At 45.5% G+C, this 14,549-nt stretch overlaps 1 protein-coding gene across 1 annotated transcript in view; it reads right to left on the reverse strand.

The window, feature by feature from the left end:
• The window catches only part of epha8 (eph receptor A8), a gene marked incomplete at both ends in the record, with an annotated part of 48,758 nt that extends 34,592 nt beyond the window's left edge, over nucleotides 1-14,166 (reverse strand). Inside the window, one exon of the mRNA XM_083667448.1 lies at nucleotides 14,076-14,166. Coding sequence (XP_083523574.1) covers nucleotides 14,076-14,166 — 91 coding nt within the window. The remainder of the gene's footprint in view (nucleotides 1-14,075) is intronic.
• Nucleotides 14,167-14,549: the final 383 nt, after the last annotated feature.

Here is a 14,549-nt window from a genome sequence, read left to right on the forward strand (position 1 = left end):
CTGTTCATAATAGAAACACACACAAAAGAAACACACTCTCTCTCCTGCATTCCTCCATTTCTCGGAGAGTGCTAAATGAAAAAGCTGTCTGTCGAGTGAGAGGTTGTTTTTACTCGTTGAGAGACGTACAACATATTTCCCAGGGCAGTGGTCAACTTTTCCCCACCATTAGTTTCTCTTGTCCCAAGACACATTGTGTGTATGTGTGTGTGTGTGTGTGTGTGTGTGTGTGTGTGTGTGTGTGTGTGTGTGTGTGTGTGTGTGTGTGTGTGTGTGTGTGTGTGTATGTGTGTGTGTGTGTGTGTTTGTGTTTTGCGCCCTTGGCTACATACTCAGGACTGGAACCATGGCAAGCTCAGTCTCTCTCTCTCTCTCTCTCTCAGCCCTGGTCACCAGGCTGACTCCAGCCTCATAGGTGAATTATAGGCGGTAGCAACGGAACTTGAGTTCACTGCCTGCAGCTCAGAGGCTCTAGCACAACAACAATGCAGCGTTTAAAACAGAAAGAGAAAAAGTCATGAAGAAAAAATAGCCCCAGAGAGTAAGGCGTTCAAAATCTCATTTCCTCCAGAACATGGCCATATGTTTCCCAGGGGAAAACACTGGCACTTCTCAGAACCTCCAACTTGTGTAAGTCACTTTTGGACAGTAGAAACACCTGATTGACAGGTGAATGGATTCTAGCAGTTATTGTCTATATTGACTATTTTTGACTATTGACTATCTGTATTGTTGCCAAAAAAACATACTATAAGGTACTATGAGATTATGAGACATTCTATAGCTGAACAGCAAATCTCTTGTAAAATGGCTTTATTCCTGATATCAATATCTGATCTACCATGTTACTGATTTAAACAAATGATTATATATAGTATTCATATAAGTGAATATATATCAGCGAAACACGCACCACACCAACTTTTCCCACACAGCCATGCACAGACCCACATAAACATAAACACATCTTTATGGTCCACACTTCCCTGCTCAGATAGAGACAGTGACAGCTCTGTAATAATCTCATCAACACCTCCCTCCTCTCACAAGCTTCCCCTCCGCTCCTCCACGTCTGGGCTCTTACCAGAGCACATGAAAGGTTCCAGAGAGATGAGAGAGAGGAGCCCCACTTCCTGCTTCAAACACAGCAGACACCCAGCTACAGAGAGCTACGCACACTCAGCAATGTGTTTAGCTGCTAGGGGGTTTCTTTTGTTCTTAAAATAGTGTTGTTAATAATGTTGTTTGGTCTGTTCACCGATTCAGAATCCAATAGCCAACTCTCTAACCCCTTAATAACTCAATTATGAGAACTTCCCTCCCCCACTGATCAGTCACCCATTTCTCCCTTCCATCTACCTGTCCCACTCTCTACCCCCCCCCCCCCCACACACACACACACATTTTTCCTCATGTTTCCCTCCCCCGCTGTTCCCTCCTCCATATGTGCCTTCTCCCCAACATCCCCGCCCCAACCTCCCATCTCCCTCCCCCTCTCTACCCCATGTGGTGTAAGCGTTTCGTCCTTGAAGTGCTGTTGCCTCCGCAGGAATAAGAAACACATGCAGCCCTGAGGAAGCCTCAGAAAGCAAGGGAAGAAAGGAAAATCAAGGAAAAGGATTAGTAATAACTGGAGAGAGAGTCTATAGGGAGTCTATTTACCCCTCTCTGATTTAGATGTCTCCCAAACCCTTATTTTCATACCCAACTTTTCATCTCTCCTGTCCTTCTCTCTGTCGTCTGAGCGAGGGATGATTCCCTGGAGGGCTGAAGCGGTAAACAGAATAAACAAGAGCAGCCTTCCAGCCTTGCTCACAGACCTCGATTAGACAATACACTTACACATCTAGGGGAAACGGACACTGACAATCTATGTCTACATGTACATTAGGAATCTCATCTGCATGTTACTGCATTGAGTATCTAACCAAACCAGTCTCTCCCCTCATCCTCAGATTTCCCCTGACATTGACACTGACAGCTGTAACAATGAATCTGGAGCAAGATCCTTCACTTTGTTAAACAATGTTGTTAGTCAAGTGAGTTGGGACTGGCTTCCATCGTACTAAAATTATGTATTTTTTCTCCCATTCCTTGTCAGTCATCAAATACTAAACTACATTTCCAAAGGCAGTCTTTCACTTGGCTCCTAATGAGTCAGAGACTGAGATCCTGGCTCTGTGTGTTTCTGGATGCATGGCATTAGCTTTGCTGCAGGAGGATAGAGGAAGGAAGATGCTAGGGGGCAGCGAGGCTCTTTCTCTCCCCAGAGAGAGGAGCGTATAGCTGGGCATACTGCCGCCGAGGCCTGGGCCCCCAAGGGAAACCTCCAACGAGGTGTTGGAAGAGAAGAGACTAGGTATGCAATGCTATTTATAGACCAGGTGAAGAGAGAGAGAGAGAGAGAGAGAGAGAGAGAGAGAGAGAGAGAGAGATAGAGAGAGAGAGAGAGAGAGAGAGAGAGAGAGAGAAAGAGAGAGAAGACGAGAGGGAGAAATAGTGATAAGATGGGGTAGAAGGAGAGAAGACGAGAAGATGGAAGACGTGGTAGGACAAGATAGGAGAGGAGAAAGGAGGGGGAGGAGAGGGAAAAATGGTGGAGGAGAGGAGAGAGTATAGAAAGACAGAAGAGGAGAGGAGATAGTCAGACAAGTGAGAAAGAGAATGAGAGAAGAGTATGGGGGAGGAACGGTAATGACAGAGTGACAGAAGGAGAGAGCAGAGTAATTAAAAAGGCATAACATACTGTACTGTGTTGACAGGCTTATTGAGATACAGGCACCATCATTAACCAACAGGGGATAGCTAGTTTGAAAACAAAGCCTTTTCCAATACAGTGATTATTGTATTGTTGTCGTTTGGAGTTCTGATTCTAGAATGGAGAGATAGGCAGCCTCTTTAACTACCTCAGACAGCAGATATTTGAGGAGGCATGTGTTTTCACACAACTGAGAGATCATCCAGGCAGCAGCAGGTGAACACAGTGCTTGAGTCCCCGGACTCTAGCTAATACGGAAGCTAACAAAATATAACCCAACTCATTGATTTATCATTGGAGAGTTCACAGGAAGGTTATCTGGTCTTGGTAGGAGAGAAAAGAGAGGGAGCGAAAGAGAGAGAAAAACAGATGAAAGATGACAGTGATGTTTCATCGATACAACTCTGACTTTAGCCCTGACAGTTTAGACTGCTCCAGACCACAGTATATCTTCATCAATAAATAAAACTAAATATATTCTTTCTCTCTGTCTCATACCAAGGTACTTTGCTGGCAGGTTTGTTCAGACTTGAGAAGGTCTATGTCTCTCTTTCACACCTTCATGCTTTCATCCTTTCATTGTTTCAGTGAGTCATTCAATCATGAATAATTTTATGATTTAATCTTTTTTTTCTACTGATGAAATAAGATAATTGCTCTCTGCCGGTGTCTAAGGTGTCATGGTGATAATCACTGTACCTTGTCCAGCCCTGGATGTGTGTGTGTGTGTGTGTGTGTGTGTGTGTGTGTGTGTGTGTGTGTGTGTGTGTGTGTGTGTGTGTGCATCCACGCAGTATTAAGTCCTGATGCTGCAGGGCTGACTGAGCCCCCCCACACACACAGTCACCAGCTGTCCGTGTGCTGACACTGTGACACGCCACGATGCTAGCTAGCCGTTATTAGGAGAGACTGATAAAACAGCAAGGGCGTGTACAACACAACAAATCCAAAAGGAAAACACTGATGCGTGTCTCTGTATGTCAGGATAAACTCTTATCCCCTCCGTGATGACATGCTGTCAGATTAATGCCTTTGTTTTCTTCTTAGAACCCTGGTGTTGTGGACTAACTTCTTGAATCCTCATACAGAACCGTCATTCTAAATCATCAACACCGCCAAACAAAGCATTGGTGCCATTCAACTACTTTGAAAAGGTTTGATTTATTTGTGATGCATTACTGTTGGATTCCACACAATATATGCTAAAGTGAATTTGTGCCTTGAATGCGTTTGAACTGTTCCCTGAGAGAAAGGGTGTAAATAACTGAATGAGAGAGAGAGGGAGAGAGAGAGAGAGAGAGAGAGAAATAGAGAGTGGTAAAGAGAGAGAAGAGAGGCAGAGGAGTTTCTCTCTCTTTCCTCTCCCCTACTAACAGATGAGAAGAGTGAGAGATCCTGTCCTCTAACAGATGAGTGGAACGAGAGATCCTGTCCCCTTCTAAAAGACGAGTGGAGCGAGGGATCCTGTCCTCTAACAGACGAGTAGAGCGAGGGATCCTGTCCTCTAACAGATGAGTGGAGCGAGGGATCCTGTCGCCTTCTAACAGACGAGTAGAGCGAGGGATCCTGTCCTCTAACAGACGAGTGGAGCGAGGGATCCTGTCCTCTAACAGACGAGTAGAGCGAGGGATCCTGTCCTCTAACAGACGAGTAGAGCGAGGGATCCTGTCCTCTAACAGACGAGTGGAGCGAGGGATCCTGTCGCCTTCTAACAGACGAGTAGAGCGAGGGATCCTGTCCTCTAACAGATGAGTGGAGCGAGGGATCCTGTCGCCTTCTAACAGACGAGTAGAGCGAGGGATCCTGTCCTCTAACAGACGAGTGGAGCGAGGGATCCTGTCCTCTAACAGACGAGTAGAGCGAGGGATCCTGTCCTCTAACAGACGAGTAGAGCGAGGGATCCTGTCCTCTAACAGACGAGTGGAGCGAGGGATCCTGTCGCCTTCTAACAGACGAGTAGAGCGAGGGATCCTGTCCTCTAACAGACGAGTGGAGCGAGGGATCCTGTCCTCTAACAGACGAGTGGAGCGAGGGATCCTGTCCTCTAACAGACGAGAGGAGCGAGGGATCCTGTCCTCTAACAGACGAGAGGAGCGAGGGATCCTGTCCTCTAACAGACAAGTGGAGCGAGGGATCCTGTCCTCTAACAGACGAGTAGAGCGAGGGATCCTGTCCTCTAACAGACGAGTGGAGCGAGGGATCCTGTCGCCTTCTAACAGACGAGTAGAGCGAGGGATCCTGTCCTCTAACAGACGAGTGGAGCGAGGGATCCTGTCCTCTAACAGACGAGTAGAGCGAGGGATCCTGTCCTCTAACAGACGAGTAGAGCGAGGGATCCTGTCCTCTAACAGACGAGTGGAGCGAGGGATCCTGTCGCCTTCTAACAGACGAGTAGAGCGAGGGATCCTGTCCTCTAACAGACGAGTGGAGCGAGGGATCCTGTCCTCTAACAGACGAGTAGAGCGAGGGATCCTGTCCTCTAACAGACGAGTAGAGCGAGGGATCCTGTCCTCTAACAGACGAGTGGAGCGAGGGATCCTGTCCTCTAACAGACGAGTGGAGCGAGGGATCCTGTCCTCTAACAGACGAGTAGAGCGAGGGATCCTGTCCTCTAACAGACGAGTAGAGCGAGGGATCCTGTCCTCTAACAGACGAGTAGAGCGAGGGATCCTGTCCTCTAACAGACGAGTGGAGCGAGGGATCCTGTCCTCTAACAGACGAGTAGAGCGAGGGATCCTGTCCTCTAACAGACGAGTGGAGCGAGGGATCCTGTCCCCCTCTAAAAGACGAGTGGAGTGAGAGATCTTGTCCTCTAACAGACGAGTGGAGCGAGGGATCCTGTCCTCTAACAGACGAGTGGAGCAAGGGATCCTGTCGCCTTCTAACAGACGAGTGGAACGAGGGATCCTGTCCTCTAACAGACGAGTAGAGCGAGGGATCCTGTCCCCCTCTAAAAGACGAGTGGAGTGAGAGATCCTGTCCTCTAACAGACGAGTGGAGCGAGGGATCCTGTCCCCCTCTAAAAGACGAGTGGAGTGAGAGATCCTGTCCTCTAACAGACGAGTGGAGCGAGGGATCCTGTCCTCTAACAGACGAGTGGAGCGAGGGATCCTGTCCTCTAACAGACGAGAGGAGCGAGGGATCCTGTCCTCTAAAAGACGAGAGGAGCGAGGGATCCTGTCCCCCTCTAAAAGACGAGTGGAGCGAGGGATCCTGTCCTCTAACAGACGAGTGGAGCATCAGTTTGTAATTCCCCTGAAAATTTGGGCCACTAGGTAACTCAGAGGCCTAGCACTGATGCAATAGTGTGAAATAGACTTTATAAACCTTTTCCCCAAAAATTCCCTCCCTCCGTTTCATTTATTCATCTCTCCTTCCCCCTCTCCCTCCTTCCCTATGTGCGTGTGTATAGGTTATGCATTATAAATGCTTTAGCTCCGTTAAGAGTAATGGTTTGCCTGTGCCAGCATTAATATCATCGTGCAGAGATGTGTTTGTTAGATGTGTGTGTCTGTGTGTTTATTTGAATGCGTGCCTGTGTGTGTACTAGCCTGTGTTTGTGTGTGTGTGTGTGTGTGTGTGTGTGTGTGTGTGAGTGTGTGTATGTGTCTGTGCGTATGTGCGTGTGTGCGTGTGTGTGTGTGTGCGTGTGTGTGTATGTGCGTGTGCCTGTGTGTGTGTGTGTGTGTGTGTGCAGAGATGTATTTGGTTGATGAGAGGTGTGTATCTCCCCCCCCCCCACCCCATCTTAATCACATTAGGCTTGTGATTTATGGACAGATTACTGGGTGTAAAATGCATTATTTCCTCATGGAAACAGTCCCAGGGAGAGATCCATCACAGTGGATCACAGTGGGTTTGTGGATCACTACATCATATCTGAGTAGTAAGGTTGAGTCACAGACAGCGTCTCATCTGTATACCCATTCACCACGCCTAGCTTGATCGCTTGTTGCAATAAGGACACAATAAGGACATGTGCTGTGGACAAACAGAAGAGAAAGTTTGAGGTAGGTTACGTGTGTCCCGTTTGACCTTATTACCGCCATCCCTCTCTGTCGCCTGAGCAATTGGAGCAGGTTGCCCAGGTTTACCACGTTTATCAGAAGGTATTAGACCTCCGCTAGGCTTGTATTAAACTTAATGAACATTTAAATCCTCTAATGGATTGAGCGGAATTGAGAGCCATGACTTATCAGGCTGACGCTACCCTCCACTGTTGATAAAGACGTTCAGAATGGAACTTGAGCAGACGCTTTTGAGAGGCACAAACTATCTCTCTCCCTCTCTCTGTCTCCCTCTCTCTGTCTCCCTCTCTCTGTCTCTCTCTCTCTGTCTCCCTCTCTCTGTCTCCCTCTCTCTCTCTTCTCTCAATCTCTCTCTTTCTCTATTTTTCTTGATATCTCTCTTGTGTTTTTCCCCTCTTTCTCTCTCCCTACCCCTCTATAATTCTTATAGACGTTCTGTCTCTCTTTTCCAATCACTCTGTTTTCTCTTTCTGCCTTTCTCTCCGTTGTGTTTTTAAACCTGAGGAGGCAAGGGGCTCCAAACCCCGGTCCCAGTCATTCATCAGTCCCCATGAAGGGAACATCATAGCGATCTCACCAGGAGGGATGAGTTAACACAACCACAACAGCAGCCCATTACAGAGCTGTCACATAACCGCCTCCAACCGTTTCTCCTCCGCCTCACTCTCAAACGGCCAGAGTGAAGTATCTCACACCCCCACCGGCTAGTGATGCGGAGAAATAAATTACAAGCTACACACTACAATCAAACAGCATGAGGGAGCATACCCCTGGCCCAGTGCTGCTGAACTCAGCGAAGGCCGGCCTGGCCCAGTGGCAGACTCAGTTAATGGGAGAAAGATCCTCAGGAGAGTCCCATGCTTCTCAGGCCTAGCAGTGTCAGAGCCAGGCCACAGCTCTGGAGGACTGGAAGCTGCAGGTATTGATCTGTTAGCTCCTATATTCCAGCCGACAGTTCACTAACAAGGCTGATCTCTCAATAAAGACAGATGCTGAGGGGAGACAGTTGTACAGGGGCCAGGAGACAGCAGCCGGTGTTATTACAACACAGCAGACAATACTATGAAGGCAAAGGTTCATGCCCTCCTCCGCTCTCTCTTTCTTTCTCCGTCCTTCTCTAACCCGCCCCCATAGTTAAAAAGGAGGCAATACATAAAACATACTATTTGGGGTCACCTGTGAGGGCCAATTCAATTCTACACAATACTGTAGATATTCTGGTAAAGTCCTTAATTGGAACATAGTAGACAAGCCTTTGCTTAAGGGTATAATCAATACAACTGACACGGTCCAAAGTTGTTTTTGGAACACCCCTGAGAAAAAGAAAGCATTCTAATGGTTCTGAGGTCAAATACTTCATTTACTTTTTCATTGCTATTGCAGCAGAGCTGTGCTAGCCTTGCTCCCGATACAACACCAGCCCCAGACTCACTAGACTGTATAGACTGCATATCCACGTGGGCCTACACAGTAACCTCGGGATCGCTGATCTACCTCACCTATATCTATTATTCAAAAGTTTCCCATAATACCTGGCAGTTTACAGTGAAAGGGAGAGAGAAAGATAACTTATTGATAGACCCTCATGATCTATCTAACTCCAGTGTGTAAGATCTCAGGAAATATTCTTCTTGTTAGTGATTCTGTTAATGATTTCACCTGCACAACATTTTAGATTTAGTTTAATCCCTATAATCCCCTAAACCTGGTATGGTCAATATCAATAATATGATTGTATTGTTATTATTGCAATGATAGTATCTTGCTGTCATTCCATAAGTGTCCATAGGGTTTCTACCCCATGTTAGTAACTATGTGCTGGTCTTATTGATCATTGGCTTTAGATGAGAGTGATCAATACAAACTCCAACCTCCACTGCAGGAGCCTTCAGAAACTGGTTCAAGTTGAAGTTCACTGTATATTGTCCCTTTAGGGTAAAATTGAAATTTGTCTCAGGCTTTCACAACAAGGGCTCGGTGTGTAACCAAATTGTTTGGAGATAGCATCATAAGGTTATCTCTGCAGTATCCATTTTCCTTGCTGCTCTGCACTCTGAGAGGAGGTGAGTTGACAACACATGAGGCACAGATTTTGTCCATGTTCTGCTGTAACCTCAAACCTTACTATGATTTTACCTCAGAATGAATTGTCTAAGGCCTTAGCTTAGCAAAACTGTCTCAGTTACTTTTACAATTCGCACCATCACGCTTTTCGCATTGTAAACAAAGTGGTGGTCAATCCAATTCAAAACTGCCGATGGTGCCCTTCAAAACGATATATATCTTAACCCAAGACTATCTCTCCTCCCCTTACCTTTCTCTACTTCTCTCTCAGCCCCTCCTCTCTACTGCAGTGTAAGAACACAGCAATCATAATCATTCTGTATCCTCATTAGGCTCTATCCTTGTTCTCTGGATGGGCCCTTTCATGTTCCCCACTAGTATAAACCTGGAGGGAACATTCTCTAGTTTTCACATGGACCAGAGAGAGGGAGAGCAACACACTGCGGTTGAATCAACGACACCAGTAAATGTGGAGCTGTGCTGTCAGTGACGAGGATGGACCCAATTCTAACATCTGATATGGGCTGTAAACACACAAATCGTGCTCTGATGTTCATGAGCGACATGGACAGGAATTCAGGTGTCAAGTTTGTATTTGACTGCAACGATACACCAGCAGGTATTTGTTATTCAAAGGAAGAGAGAGAAGCAGAGAGGTTCTACAATCATACAGTAGAAGCTGTCTCATATTCTTCTCTCTCGCATTTCTCTTCCGCCTTTCCGTGTCCTGTTTCCTCCATCGCTCTCTTTCTCTCTATCTTTTTCTGTACTTCATGCCTGTCTGGCCCGCTCACTCCCCACCCCCCCTCTCTTTCTCTCTCACTAACACCGAAATAGAGGAGCAGGGATATTCTACAATCATGTAGTGGAATTACCGTGTCTCTCGAGGGGAGAGAGGATTTGCTCCAGGATTTTACTCTCTGTGTCTGCTGTTACAGAAACACACAAGTTGGCTGTCAGGAGACGTCAAAAATATTAACGCATGCACGCCCGCCCGCCCGCCCGCACGCACACACACACACACGCCCGCCCGCCCGCCCGCACGGATGCCCGGACGTCTGCACGCCCGCACAAACGTACGCACGCACACACGCACGCACGCACGCACGCACGCACGCACGCACGCACGCACGCACGCACGCACGCACGCATGCACGCATACCCGAGGGTTTGGATTTGGAATCACACACACACAATCGCAACCGGCTTTGACAGACACAGAGACTATGATGTCTCTCTGTTCAGAAACACATGCAACACAATAAGTCATAGTAGAGCACTATGTAGGACCACAGCACTATGTAGGACCACAGCACAAAGCAAAGGTGCTATTAGGTATTTTTGAGATTAGCACTTCAATAGCCCTCCCTTAAGGAAACATTTAACAATTTTTCTAAAATAGAAATAGAAATGTTCTCAAAATTTTGTCAAATAGCTTTGCATATACAGTAAGTTGAGTCTCAAAACAAGGTCCCTTCATCTGTGTCTCTGTCGGTCTAGCAACAACACCAGCCAGACCAACGCAAACACAAATACCATCAAGACAATGAGTGGTGGTCAGACTGTTCACTGATTGCCAGTTTTAACTGAAGAATGTTTGCATTAAACGCTCAACGCTCAACAAAATGGCTGCCAATGTTGTTTGGCCACTGCTTTGTACTGTGTGTGTGTGTGTGTGTGTGTGTGTGTGTGTGTGTGTGCATGTGTGCATGTGTAGGATAGACTCTGAAAGACATGCTCTGTCACAATTTCCCTCGGCCCAAGATAACGGTGTCTTTGGGAGTGTGTGTGTGTATACAGTGTGTGTGTGTGTGTGTGTGTGTGTGTGTGTGTGTGTGTCTGTGTGTGTGTGTGTGTGTGTGTGTGTGTGTGTGTGTGTGTGTGTGTGTGTGTGTGTGTGTGTGTGTGTGTGCGCGTTGGAGGGATTAGAGAATTGGAGTTCTACTACTCATCAGAAGGTGGTACACGGTTGAGTGAGTACTCCTTGCCTTCACTGAGAGCTTTCAACTTACTCCACACATTTAATTTTCCCCGTCTTACTTTCATTTGTAAGGTTATCTTCTTTTCCATGTACTTGTAATATTTGTAATTGCCCTCCAGCCAAACAGGAGTAGGAAGTGAAATTAATTTTGCGGCACAATTCAGACACTGGGACAACCAACGTGTTTAAAAAATGAAGCTGCTATCTTAAGGACATCTCTTTTAAATAAATGTTGTCTTTTTGATCTTCAATGTGTAATTTTCTGAAAATAACTTGTGCCCTCTCAACTTAAAAATCGGGAAATACATAATTGCGTAAAAAGGTAATGGTTTATTTCACGGTCCTCTTACTACCTAGAATTCACTTGTGATATTGCTAGTAAATACATACTAACATAGTTACACAGTGAATAACGTCTTGGTTGTTTGGAGATTTTTCGTAAAACAAATACAAAGAAATAATTTTTACCAATTATTATCAAGTAAATACTAAAAACTATTCCATTGTATAGTAAATGACTTCCATTTGTATGACTGAAGTAAAGCATTACAATAATAAGCAATTTGATAGTAGCAAAATTGGCCTTTTACAGTATGTAGGGAGGCACCATTCATATGTAATTTGTATCTATGTTTTTTCTAAGAAAATATCATTAAAATGTAAATACACTAAGGAAGCATATAAATGGATCCATTATCTACAATGACTGCCTATTTAAAATTGACATTTACATAATTATCTCATGACGTGTCACAAAGCTATAAGCAATCAAAAAATACAGATGCAGAAAATGTGTTTAGGATTACTCAAATTATTCAGCACCATTCATTTTGTCTGTTTTGTGTCATTTGTTGTTTTACATCTGCAAGAAGATTATTGTCACATCCAGTCTGGTTAATATTTTATTCCGAGGAGAAAATTACCTGTTATAATTGTTTTAGGAAATGCATTGAAATGCATTAAAATGCACTGAAAAGTAAGTGATGTTATGACATATTTTGATCTTGTGAATGATAATTTCAAAGTACAGTATATGAGAAACACTGATATGCTGTAGTTACTAATTCCTTGTGAGTCAATGTTGAGCAATTATGACTGTTTATTGATATTTCACAGGCAATAGATATGGCTCTACTTAAAAGTCATTGAGCAGGTGCTCTTATTAAGAATGACACACAATGTATGCATTCAAATAAGGAATCTGAGTCAAGACCAGAATATTGGCATTATTTTGTAATTCGTCTGAAGGTCAACAACAGGTATTTCATGGACAAATTCTGAAACAATATTTTTCCTGGATATTAGTGACTCTTTGATAATCCTAATGTACACTATCAATACACAGTGTGAATCCATCATTCATTTCTGAGTATGTGTGCGTATGTCTGCCACTAGCATGAGTGGGACATGGGATTGCGTGCTCAGCAAGGGTGAGACTTCAATCCACATTACACACGATACGCAGCTACATGAAACTGGAAGTAGGAGCTTGAGGCTCTAGTATTGAAACATAGCCATATAACAGTTATACATGCCATAGTTTTAAGAACTACTGAGATCCAATACTGGGGAGATATTTGATATACTGTATGAAGTCATTGTTTAGATGAAAAAGAGACAAATGTTTCCTTCATCATGTTAATCATGGCTAGTTTGTAGAGTTATGTAGATGATAGTATTATCAGGATGGGATGATAACCAAAGATCAGCAGGGGCTTGTCTGCCCCAAATCCTCCTCTTCAAAATCTTACTTGTCTTTTCTATCCCTTTTTCTCTGTTCTTACAACCTGTTCTGACTGACCTCAAGAGCCCTCTCTCTCTCCCCTCTCTTCCTCCTCTTCTTACAGGGGTAAGCGGAGGATAAACGGCTGTCCTCCTCTTCCCGATCCCTACCACTCTCTCTCTTTGTACTCCCTTATCTCTTCTCTGTGCTAAATACTGAACTCTCCCCCCTCTCTCTCTCTCTCTCTCTCTTTCTCTCTCTCTTCTCTCTCTCTCTCTCTCTCTCTCTCTCTCTCTCTCTCTCTCTCTCTCTCTCTCTCTCTCTCTCTCTCTCTCTCTCTCTGCCAGTGGGGTGAGAGCTCTGACAGTCACGCCAAGACTGACTCCGCTCTGAGTCTCAGGAGACAGGGACCAGCGACAAGGACAGAGACCCTGTCACACACACGCACACACAGACACAGACACGGACATAAAGACAGACAGACAGACAGACACACACACACACACACACACACACACACACACACACACACACACACACACCACACACACACAAACACACACAGACACAGACACAGACTCTCCAAAGGGCAACAAGGGACACTGAGGATGAGTGACATGAGTTTAACAAGTGACAAGAACGAGGGCAAGAACAAACCATGATGCTTCTCAGAGGAGTTCAGTATTGTCTTGCTTCGCACACTGTACGTGTGTGTGTGTGTGTGTGTGTGTGTGTGTGTGTGTGTGTGTGTGTGTGTGTGTGTGTGTGTGTGTGTGTCTGTGGTGTCTCTCTGTGTATCTCTGGTCCCTCTTTCACCAGATGGTTCAGAGTTTTATCACGCATCCTTTTCAACAGACGATACAACTGATTGTTCTCTGAGGATTTTTCAAGTGTGACTGTTAATTCCTAAAGAGGACTGTGGACCCTAGAAAAACGCAGACAGTTGATCGTGAAATGTTGTCCTTGTGTGACTCAATCATCACTCACTGACCTCAATCATCTTCTCCCTAACCTGACCCTCAGACCTGACCCTCACAACTACACACACATAGGTTAAAATGGTTTTTGTCTAAAGCCTCGGGATTGCTGTATAGGAGAACACATGCACTTTTTCTTCTGTTATTGTTTTCCTCTTTTGGGGAAAATATGTCACAGAGACACATTATTTTCCAGGGATGATGTTTGTTTGAGGGCAGTATAGGGTGTGTGTATGTGTGTGTGTGTGTGTGTGTGTGTGTGTGTGTGTGTGTGTGTGTGTGTGTGTGTGTGCGTGCGTGCGTGCGTGCGTGCGTGTGCGTGTGTGTGTGCGTGTGTGTGTGTGTGTGTGTGTGTGTCAGGCTGACTTGCTTTCATAATTCAGCTAAGCTCCATATGTGATAAATTAATCCCATCTGAAGGCAACAGGCACAAATAATTCACGCCTGTCTATGCGACTGAACATTTGTAAGTTTGTGTGTTCACACCATTCCTAATGACACACACACACACACACACACACACACACACACACTCCTGTCTTACCTTCATTGTTGCTGTTAGTTCCTGTGATGCCCAGTGCCTGTTGTGATATAGTCCATAGGAACAGTGCTACGAGCCCTGGGTCTGAAGCCATGGTGCTCACACACACACACTACCGATCTCCCTCTCTCTCTTCCTCTCTCTCTCACTCCCTCGGTCTCACTCTCCCTCTCCGCCACTCGCTCCTTCTCTGTGTCCCAGTGTTGAAGCGTTGCCTGAGCCGGCACTGAGAGTGTGTGTGTGCGTGTGCGAGGGGCTGCGAGCTCATTGGGCTAGAGTTAGAGACTGCCTCTGTGCTTCTCAGACTGTTGGTTCTCTCACACACACTCGTAGACACACACATACACCCTCATCAGGCAGCCGGTGGGAGGGACCCAGTAGACTGTCAAACTCTCAGTAGCCAATTAGAATGCATGTTTTGGAAGGTCCACTGACCAAATATTCTCACGATACCACAACTACCCATCCAACCATCCA

Source organism: Argentina silus, assembly GCF_951799395.1.
Source record: "Argentina silus genome assembly, chromosome: 4".
NCBI lineage: Eukaryota > Metazoa > Chordata > Actinopteri > Argentiniformes > Argentinidae > Argentina > Argentina silus.